This window comes from Pocillopora verrucosa, chromosome 8 (assembly GCF_036669915.1).
Source record: "Pocillopora verrucosa isolate sample1 chromosome 8, ASM3666991v2, whole genome shotgun sequence".
Taxonomy (NCBI): Eukaryota; Metazoa; Cnidaria; class Anthozoa; order Scleractinia; family Pocilloporidae; genus Pocillopora; species Pocillopora verrucosa.
This window is the reverse complement of record NC_089319.1, coordinates 7,938,916-7,949,345: the sequence shown is the minus strand read 5'-3', so window position 1 is coordinate 7,949,345 and position 10,430 is coordinate 7,938,916. Positions and strand designations below refer to the sequence as shown.

The 10,430-nt window shown below is 39.0% G+C and overlaps 2 protein-coding genes across 2 annotated transcripts in view; one reads left to right on the top strand and one right to left on the bottom strand.

Moving 5' to 3' along the window:
* The window catches only part of LOC131793241 (protein flightless-1 homolog), a 24,916-nt gene extending 22,470 nt beyond the window's left edge, over window positions 1–2,446 (bottom strand). The window contains exons 1-4 of the mRNA XM_066170535.1: window positions 2,375–2,446; window positions 2,188–2,298; window positions 1,250–1,321; window positions 485–565 (exon numbers count right to left, since the gene is read on the bottom strand). Of these exons, the coding sequence (XP_066026632.1) occupies window positions 485–565; window positions 1,250–1,321; window positions 2,188–2,298; window positions 2,375–2,434 (324 nt within the window). The 5' untranslated portion in view covers window positions 2,435–2,446. The remainder of the gene's footprint in view (window positions 1–484; window positions 566–1,249; window positions 1,322–2,187; window positions 2,299–2,374) is intronic.
* A 272-nt stretch (window positions 2,447–2,718) lies between these two features.
* Window positions 2,719–10,395, top strand: LOC131793187 (BRCA1-associated ATM activator 1). The gene is made up of 10 exons (XM_059110592.2): window positions 2,719–3,174; window positions 4,069–4,465; window positions 5,025–5,186; window positions 5,309–5,501; window positions 6,018–6,119; window positions 6,408–6,582; window positions 7,098–7,198; window positions 7,939–8,215; window positions 8,600–8,766; window positions 9,252–10,395. Exons 1-10 carry the CDS (start codon window positions 2,733–2,735, stop codon window positions 10,056–10,058), a joined length of 2,823 nt encoding a protein of 940 aa, XP_058966575.2. The 5' UTR covers window positions 2,719–2,732; the 3' UTR covers window positions 10,059–10,395.
* The last annotated feature ends 35 nt before the right edge of the window (window positions 10,396–10,430 follow it).

Here is a 10,430-nt window from a genome sequence, read left to right as displayed (position 1 = left end):
ATTTTAATAAGATTTGTAATAATGGTACTTTGTAACCAGGGTCCACTTGTTTGAAGGCTGATAAGCACTAACCTAAGGTTAAATTTTAATCCATTTTTCTTCATTCCTTTGTTCAAAAGCATTTTTCAGAACATTTACTCTGTTCTCTGATTGGTATTCAATCATTAAATTGTAGACAAAAGGAATGGTACCAAATTTTCTTTTAAAGCTTCCAGATCTTAAATCCTATTTTACACTAACCCCATGTTAGAGTTCCAATTTTAATCACAAACAGTCATTCAAGAAATTTTAAAACAAGAGATATTACATAATTCTACTTTAAAAAATGAAAAAGAACAGGAACTTAACAACATCATTAAGTCTGTTTACAAAAGAGTTTCCAAATACACTTGACACCTATTTTCTGAAAATACCTCCTATCTTATGTCCATATAACAGGCAAAATTGTTTTATAAAATCACTCAGTCTCATAACCTTGACTTACAATGGTAAGAAGATCATCAAGGCCAAAGATATCTCCAGGAATTCCAGAATTCTTGAGCTGGTTTTTACGTGCATTAATTACCTGTTAAAAAATGGCAATACCCACGATGAAGGTTCCATAAGCTCAAGTAGAACAAAGAGTTCACAGCTAGAGGGGGTTCTTTACAGGAACGTATACTACTGGATTTTGTTAAGGGTGGCCCAAGTATTGTTAAACAATTACTTTTGGTTCTATTCATGCAGATCTAAGCTGATGTTTTGCCTGAAACACCTTCATTGGCAAAAAGCATGTGGAAATACCTATGCTTCATCTGAATGTGATGCTAGTCCATTTCAGGTTACATCCAAGAATTTTCTCAATATTCCATGATGGTTGAGCAGCACCCATCGTTCCTCTCTAGGCTAGAGAAGGGCACTATGGAAGTCATGTTTCTTGCCCAAGAACCCCAATACAATGACCCAATCAAGGCTTCAACCTAGACCACATGATCTGGAATCTGACTCAGTTGGCGACTGGAGCTGTTCACAGACAGTATACTTATGGTTGTATCCCAAGGATCAAGACATAACTGGTTGGCTTAAGAATAAGCCAGTTGTTGGTGATAAGTCTGGAAAGTGCAATTTATGTCAACTATGTGACACACCTTCCCAAACTATAGTAAAGTTACTCCTACTTTAACTTTTTTTTTTTTACTTAATTTACTTACTTTTTACTATAAATTATGTAACTTAGATTTCTTTAGTCAGTCAAACAGTGAATCCTTACCCTTAAGTGAGAGAGAGTTGACAAGTCTCCATGGATACTTGCCAAATTGTTTTCCTTTAGAGATAAATGCTCCTAAAATAAAGAAAGAAAAAATGTGATATAAATGAGAAGCAAGGGTAGGTTCTGATCCTGTTTTATGCACAAATTCTATCAGTGTCGACCAAAGCATATGATACATGTCAGTTATGAGTTAACTGACATCCTTAACCCTTTGACCCCTAAGAGTGACTAAAATATAATTTCTCCTTACACTATCATCCTTGAATCACACATTAAGGTCATGAGAACAAAGAAAATGATCACCAACTGAAGAAGCACTAGACTGTTAAACAAATTCTCCTTGTCGGCAACTTAGGAAATGTATGGAGAACAGTGTGGAGAATATGCATACTGATGCTGGGGTGTAGAGAGTTAAGTTGATGGTTTCTTTTCATACTATCATCATCTGGTTGCTTTTAATATAGCATCATCTCAATAATGAAATAGGAAGTCAAATGCTAATCTCACACCCTAATAGCAATTGAGCGTCGAAGGGAAAAAGGGGTTAATGCTGAGATTCAGCGGGAACCCGTTATTTCAAGACCTCTTTCAAGAGAAAGTTTGTTTACTTTATGCTTGTAAACTGCATTTCCGGTCAACGTCAAACTAGTTTCAGCGTATGCATGCCTGATTTCTTTTGAGATTAACACATAATTTCTGTTCCTCCTACCAAGTTATAAGTGTGAGATGAAGTTAAATTACTATTTGAAGTTTTATTCTCTTAGTATTGTTAATTTAATAATTTGAAGTTGCATAAACATTTTATGATCGTACTGCAGAAAGTGTTTTTAACGTTCGCGATTCGCACAATTTCGGTGGCCTATAGAAGAGAAGTCAGAAACGTAACTGAAACTTTCAAGATTATTCCAAATAACAAGATTACTCATCAATGCTCTTACCAACTTCATTAGGTGAGATAACTCGTCTGGAAGACATTCCAATCCAGTTTGGTTCAATTTCAACCACCGTAAATTTGGCATGTCTGCTACCCGCTTGGGAAAATCCAGCTTCTACAAAAGGCACAGAAACAGTTGTGTAAGGATTAAGGAGGTTAATGAATAAAATAAAATACGTGGAGGTCCACACCTTGAAGTCATTTTTGGTCAAATCGAGGCCACGAACGAAAGGCAGCACACCTTCCGCCATTTTGCTGGCCGTTGTTTCCAGTTTACGCTCAATCCTCTCTCAGGGGTAGGCTAAGGTTCGTACAGTTGCGTGATGGTTTTTTCATTTTTTCAAACTATGCAAGGAAAAATAAAAAGTTCTCCACAATTTTTTCTGATCTTAACTTGAAAGATATATCAGTTGTAAAACTCTCAACTTAAAAAATCCATAGGTTGACTTTTTTCATCGATTATTTTCAAAAACTAGGAGCCTCCTCACCCCTCCCTACAGTCTCTCAGTTGTCATTCGAGGTCTCCTAACTCGAAGGACCACGCGCGAAATGGCTGGAATCGAGAGGAGGAAAACTTGGACGGAATTGTTGCTTTCGTTGTTTAATTTACTCGTAGACAACGCCGATGGAGTGATAGATGACACAAGCTTAGAAAGAATACTTGAATGGTTAAAATGTGTGTGCCAAAATGAACACCAACTTCAAAATCTCATGCAGTGTGGAACGGTGGAGTTCATGTCAAAAGATCATGTTTTCACCAATCCTGAATCAACAGCATTCTTTCTCAGATTATTGGGATTTCTTGTTTCCAGAACGGAGATCTTTCATTCTCTAAAATGTAGCAAAGACGGAGACATTGTTTCACGGCTTTTAATGAGGCCCAGGGATGAACCTCACTTGTGGAATGAGGGAATTGTGAGAAATGGCTATTTCCAGGCATTGATTTCTCTCACAGAGCACACAGATGGAATGTTCTGGCTTAAAGATTCAGGTGAAAATATGATTATAATTGATAGGAAGGAGGCGTCACACCCAAACAGTGAATTTGCTCCTGGGGGAGTACTTCGATCCAAGTGATAGCTAGGCTAATATAATAATGGATGGGGTGGCATTTTTACAGCCGGACAGACTATAATGGGATTATATTTTTAATACAGTGACTAGAATAGGGTCGCGCATTTTTAGGATTTGGGGGATAAGAAAATTCTAATTAGTAAAAATTTAAAAATGGAAAGATTTGTAGTTAAAAAGTTACCATATTACCAAAAGTGAGTAAGATGGGGTCTATAATTGGCCAAAGAATAATGGGTTAAGGGTTCTTGCCTGGCTTGTATCTTGAGGATTTGCCTCTCTTGCTACAGGGCCATATGAGAACCTGCTTTCAGGCTGTACATAAATGTTTGGTAACCAAAGATTAAGGAAGAGGATAAATTGAGGTTTACTAATAATATATCAAGTTCTCCTGACCTTTCTGGTAAGATTCTTTTTTTTTTTTTTTTTTTTTTGAGGGAAAAAAAAAATGAATTAACCCTTTGATCCCTAAGAGTGACTAGTTGTAGCATCTTATTTCTCCCTACAATAAAGGAAATGACCACCAAGTAAAGAAGTTCCAGATTGTTAAACAAATTCTCCTTGTCAGCAGCTTGGGAAATGTGAAGAGAACAGTATGGAGAATATGCATACTGATCTTAGGGTGTAAAGGATGATGGGAATCAATGAAAATAAAAATATTCTGCAATGTGAACAAAGTCTTAGAGTTTAAATAGAGAAATAAGGACAGTTATAAGATAGATATGGGATTTAGATACTTGTGGTATGGGATTTCTATTTGTCAATAATTGTCAGTCAGATGATAACTATCAGGTGTTTGTTTCGATTTATGTAGGTTCTGTGATACATGCATTAGACTGTATTTCTGACAGAAGCATGTTTGTGGCAAGTTCAGCCAGAAAATTCTTAGTAAAGTTTATGATCAAGGAGAGTGAGTGGATAGCAGACCAACAGCCTCACACACAAGACAGCTTCATGGACTGCAGTGATCAACTCAAAATTATCATCGACAAGATTAAATTGATGCTTATTCCAGGCATTTCACCTTCAACAACCTCAGAAATTGCTGCTATTGAAGTTACAAGAATCTTGTTATATGAGAACTCTGTTCATGGACAAAAGGTTCTTCAACAAAGCAAACTGTTTATGGATTGTTTGAATTTATTACAAGTGGGAGGTTTGGGGGTTTGCCAGAAACTTGTTGATATGATATGCGAGATAACAAAAAACAGGTAAACAATCATGGCAAAATATGTAACAGTTATGTTAATTGCCTCTTTGAAATATGCTTGCATCTATCTATGCGATGGACTGGCATCTCATCCAGGGGGGGAGTTAATTGGCTCTTTGAAATGTGCTAGCATGTATCTATGCGATAGACTAACATCCCATTCAGGGGGGAGTAAATATAATCCTAGCTCTGGCAGGGTGGGCCAATAGGCTTGAGTACAGACTCCACCTTTACACTTATCTATCCATTAACTAGGGAATAAGTGAATTATGCCTCTGAATTATGCCTCTGAGCTCCTAAACCAGCCAGAAGTAGCCAAAAGCATAAATTATGACAATTTTTACTTTTCCATCGCCTCCATGAAGATATTTTTATCGTCCTGCATCATTCTCCCTTTGACCAACCAAATCTGCCCAACAGCACATATCAGTATTATCATACTCCTCATCATTGAAGAACTGGCAATTGCTTTGTTTGGCTTGTGGAGTTCAAAGTAGGTTCTGTTTTGCTTGTCTAAGCTTAATTTCCTTCCTGTCCCTAACATGTCCATATGTTTTTAGCACATGTCCAGTGGATTGGCATAAGCTTACCACCATGGAAAATACAGTCACAACAGCATCAGAAGTCCTTCTTGGGTCATGTGTGGATCTTTTTAAGAAAGGCCTCATAACTACAGGGCTTGAACTGGTAGCTGGTTTAGGCCCCCGTCAAGAATGTTCCAGGTACACACTAGAAGTGGTATTATTATGTATGTTCTTCAGTATTTAATCTGTGAAGTAACCTTGTGTAAGTTGCTCAACTTGTAATTCTCTCCTCATACTTATCTTGATGGATTTTTTCTTAGAGATTTTCCACTTCACTGGTTGGAAGTACTGTTTGGTTTGGTAGAGTTACCTCTTGATCTTGTCCTTACTCAGACATCTTGGAACATTGATGAATCACAGAATGGCTGTTGTGCCAATGGAAAAGATCACACCAACACTGATCTTGTTGATGGACTGCTGTCCTTAGACCATCAGAAAAGATCCTTTGCTAAGGTTTGAAAATTGTCACACTGTTGGATAGCGCTTATTATATCTTAAATGCATTTCCAAATAGACTACACTTTTTTGTTACTCCATGTTGTTTTCTCAGGGCCTAGGAAAAAAACATCTCTCTCAGTAGGTACCATTTTAAAAAAAAAGCATTTCACCTTGTGACATGAAGCTGAGCTCTTCAGTTGTAAGCAGGGTTTCTCCTGGTTAGCTAACCCCTTTATGCCCTGACACCAGTATGCATATTCTCCATTCTGTTTCCTGTACATTTCCTAAGGTGCTAACAAGGAGAATTTGTTCATTAATCAAGAGCTTCTTAAGTTGCTCATCATTTCCTTTATTCTCCTGACCTATATGTGTGATTCAGAGTGATATTGTGAAGAGAAATTAGATGCGTGTCACTCTCAGTGGATCAAATGAGTTAATCCACTGTTATGGGAAGAAATTGATTTTTCTCTGACATATTACCACCAATCATCTGGTGACAATCTTATATCTACTATTCTTTACTTAAAACAGCAACAGTTACAACATACAGTGCTTCCTTGGATCAAAGGGGGTTCTTCCACCACTCAAGTTGTTTGTCAAGGACTAGCTGCAGCCCAACAGCTGATGCAGCAGGTAACTATTCTACAGGGGTTGTAATGGAGTGCGTTTTTGTACTGTACTTATAAATTTCAATTATGCTACCTAATTTAACCATTTGCGCATAAACAAAGGCTTGTTTTTTTTTATTAGAATTTGAACCTTAAAAAGAGGAACCTTTTCCATTTCATACCACGGGTATTTGATCATATTTGTTAGTTTCAGAGTAACAACTGTCTTATTTTTTGTGGGTCAGAGAGGTTGTCTCGTAACTTTTCTATGCATTTGATTTTATTCTTTGTTTAATCTTTTTACTTATGAAAGACCTCCTCAAGACATATTTCCCAAGTGTTACACTGGCTAAAGCTCAGTATAAACCTCCTTCACAACTGCATCAGTCCGAGCAACCATTCAGCTGTGAAGTTTCATGGCAATCAGAGAGTTCTCAAAGCCTTACTGGAGTTCATTGTAAGCTTTGCTGAAGTGCAAAAGTCAAAAGGTAATCAACACATGTAAGGTTTAAGTGTACCGTGATTAAGGTTTAAGGCGGATTTGGATGCTGGAAGAACGATAAACAGCTTGCAAATTACTTGCTTTTGGCCTGTTTCTTTATGAAGCTTTATCGAAGGTAGCAAGGAGGGGCGGGGCGGTCTTGATCCCGTTTCACACACGAGTTTTAGAAAAATTAATGCGTCACGTGCACTTTAGATAAATCTTTCAGGAGTCACGAATTTAAAAGGGAAACTTTCAAATCTCACCTTCCCTCGCCTTTCTGTAAAATTCCCGCTTTCCGTATTAATTCTGGGCCTAATCACGCGTCATGTATAAGCCCTTCGCCACTCTCTTTATCGAGTTCGACAAAGGTCGCGCTTGGGTTTTTACGCCGGTAAACTGATGAAAAGTGCAGTCTACAGTCCAAAGTAGTGATGTGTTCTGAGTTTTTTGTTTTTTGTTTTTCTTTTTTCGTGTTCGGCTGAAAACTTACCACTATCTGTCCATTCTACTGTTTTTTAGACATTCTTGAAGGCACAGAATTCTTCATTGTTTACCAGCTGTTTGACGATATTGTTGAGGTGTTGTTACAACTTATCGAAAGTTCCGAAACAAGTGAAGCTGTAAGTAGATGATTTGTTTTATCATCTGAGTTTATAGTGCAAATTGACCACCGTACAGAGTTTTAAAAACTGTCGTTTCGAGCGTTAGCCCTTCGTCAGAGCCAAGCTGTAAATACTTTGTTTCTGCTAATCGATTGGTACGTTTTCTACGGAGAGCTCCAGAGAACAAATGCTGCTTTTGGGTCGACCTTTCGGTCGCTGTATTGCTTGTATGAGACATAAGGCCGTTGAATTATCATATGACACGTTCGGCCCTGCGCGCGCAATCCTATAGAAAACTACATTGAAGTAGACGTGTGTAGAGCCGGACGGATTGACATTAGCTTCTCTGGAAAAAGGCGTCTGGACTTTACTCGCACGGCTTTGTTGCAAAAAGAAGATCATTGAAATGATAAAAAGAAGTTGAACTTTTCGATGAATTTCGAGTTTCTTGTTCTGACTTGAAAAAATCAAGAAATTTTTTTTTTATTGTGGAATCTTTTTTGTGGTCTTCCCGCGTGCATCCGACACGTCTTTCTCATCCTATCTAATTTGAAACAGAGTTTTCGAAATTTTCAACACCTGGTGGTCGTATGATAAGTTCTTGATTGACTCAGTTTGGTCGGGCCAGACGGGAAATTATTTGGCTCTCGGTCAAAACGTATGGACTAAGCGCATTGGGCCCACTCGGTCATCAAGAACATAGTATGATGTCTCCTTGAAAATCCTTATGAGTCATTATTTGTTTGTTGGTTTTTAAGGTGACATCTACTTCCTTGAAAACACTCGGAAAGGTGTTTGGCGCCGCCAAGCCAACATACATAACCAAGCTTTTCAACAACAGCAACATACAAACAGACAGCGAGATCCTTGGTGAGAAACGAGCAAGGCTTGACCATCATCTGCAGAATTCTAACACCAAAACATCAAACCGTGAAAAGCTTGCTTTCATGCTTTATCGAAGATTGCGAGACTCGAGTTGGGAAGTAAGAGATTCTACGTTGGAGTTCGTTGCTGATCTAGTGCAGTTAGACCAGGGTAAGTCCTACATGCACTGGAGTGAGGCAAGACGCCGCGGCATCGGTAACATGGAAGTGGAAGTAAAAAAAGGCACAAAAACTTTGTAAATGCCCTGGCCTTCATACTTTAAAGACAACGTAAATTCCAAAACTTTTTTTTTCTCATCGGCGAGTGTTTCTAGTTTTCTTTGACTTACAACTTTGTTTTATCTCTCGAGGAAGTTGTAGTACCAATCTCACTCGACTCGACTCGACACGTGTGGAAATAGAGGAAGACTGGGACGAGCTAGTTTGTGAGGGTGGACCTGAGGGTGGCAAATCTCTTATATGAACAACCCCCCCTCCCCTTCGTGCAAAAAGAAACCTGCACTTGATTTAAGAACCGATAGTTTTTTTCCCTCAGATTTAATTGAGGAGTTCCTCTGTTTTCACAATATCCCTGCGACAGTGTGGAATACTGTAAATGACAGTGACAGCTACGCCCGTGCCTCCGCTCTCCTTGTCACTGGTTCCCTGGTCTGTCGATCAAAGTTGTGGACATCTCTTCTTCAAAATAGTCAACTATCAGAGGTATTTTCCGGCTTCAATACCTAGCGTTACTTATTTGGGGAAATTGATAGTATCTGTAAGTGTCAGTAGTAAATTTTTGTCGATGACATATCCTGCCGTTCTTGAACATCCATCAAGCGTCGATTGAAAAAACTAACACTCTTGTGATTTCTTTAAGTCAATTTTGAGGCTCGGCGACCTCATTATTTATCGCCTTTGGGGGGATCGGAGGAGTTTTGTTGTGTGACATTAAAATTTATCTGATTCCCTTTTAAGGCTCTGTAGTATTCTAGTGACCCCCCTTATTGGTAGTCAATTTTCTATATTACTCCCTTTATACTCTGTTGGCGACTGACTCTCTCCCCCCTTCCCCCCCCCCCGCTCTGTATCCCCTGGGAACCATGTGATTCCCGCAAAATACTCTGATCCCCTCTCTCTTTCCCTCCCCTCCCTCCGGGCGATAAATAATGATTACAAAATTTTGTGGCTACTTCCGTTCTCAACAGGAACTCATCTTAGAGAAGCTCTCCACGGTTCTGGTAGGAGACGAAGAGGCCTTCCCACGTCGTAGAGCTATGGAATGCTTAACTTTGTGGACAAGAAAACGTCATCCCATTGCTGTCCGAATCATTCACTCCAGCAAGGAAGTGAAAGACCAATCACCGACCGAAGGAAGTCCGACATGTGATGATATTCAGGACGTACAGCTCGGGAACCAATCGAAACAAGTCGGAAAACAATCGGGAGCTGCAGAAACAACATCGAGGTATGGAATAACGACACAAAGAATCTGCCGCGCTTGTCAGGATTTTGACTGGGAAGTCAAATTACGTGGTTTTGAGTTCTGGGAAGCAGTTATCTTTCACATTACTGGTTTAAAACCTAACAAGGAAAGCACGAATACACGTAAAACGTGTGATGGTGAACGTTTGAATAAACATGATGTTGATGAATGCCTACGGGTTCTTTTCGAAATGGGGGCGTTGAAGATTTTTAGTGAAGCCCTTAGTGATTGCGACCACATGGTTTGCGAGAAATCTCTTGAAGTGTTAGGTATTTTGCAACACATTACAAATCAAGATAACTCCATCGTCGAACAATGGATCACGACATCGGGGGATTTCCAGGAAGCTCTGGGGAATGGGTTTGGTTTGGAGAAGTTCAAGGAAGTTTTACTCGAAACTGATCTAGCATCAGTGGCTCTGTCGTGTGAAGCCGCTGACAATGCGCTCAGATCTGATCCGGTTTCTTTGCTAGAGGACGTTCTCTTGGCAGCTAGACGTCACGAGGAAAATCTTCTGGACTGTTACTGATGTGATAGCTATTTTTCTGAACTCAACGTCGTTTCCAGGCTCTCTTTTCTTTCCACAAGGAAACAAGAAGAAGAGAGATCCTAGGGACTAGGTTCCAAATTTACCAAAATGAGTTTCTAATTTAAGTCTTTCACTCTCAGGATCTAAAGAGCAATTCTCCTCACTGCCCATTATGTATATCCTATAATTGTAGCTTTGAGAAATTGGTGTTAATTGCAACCAAATCCCTTAACCTTCCTGCTAGAAACTGTTTGACATTGTAAGCATAAATTATTTGTTGGTCTTTCCAGGGAGTTTAAGGGTTAAATAAAATCAAATAGAAGTTTGTTTCTGACCTTTTTATTCACTCACTTGCCTGAAGCACAACTGAAA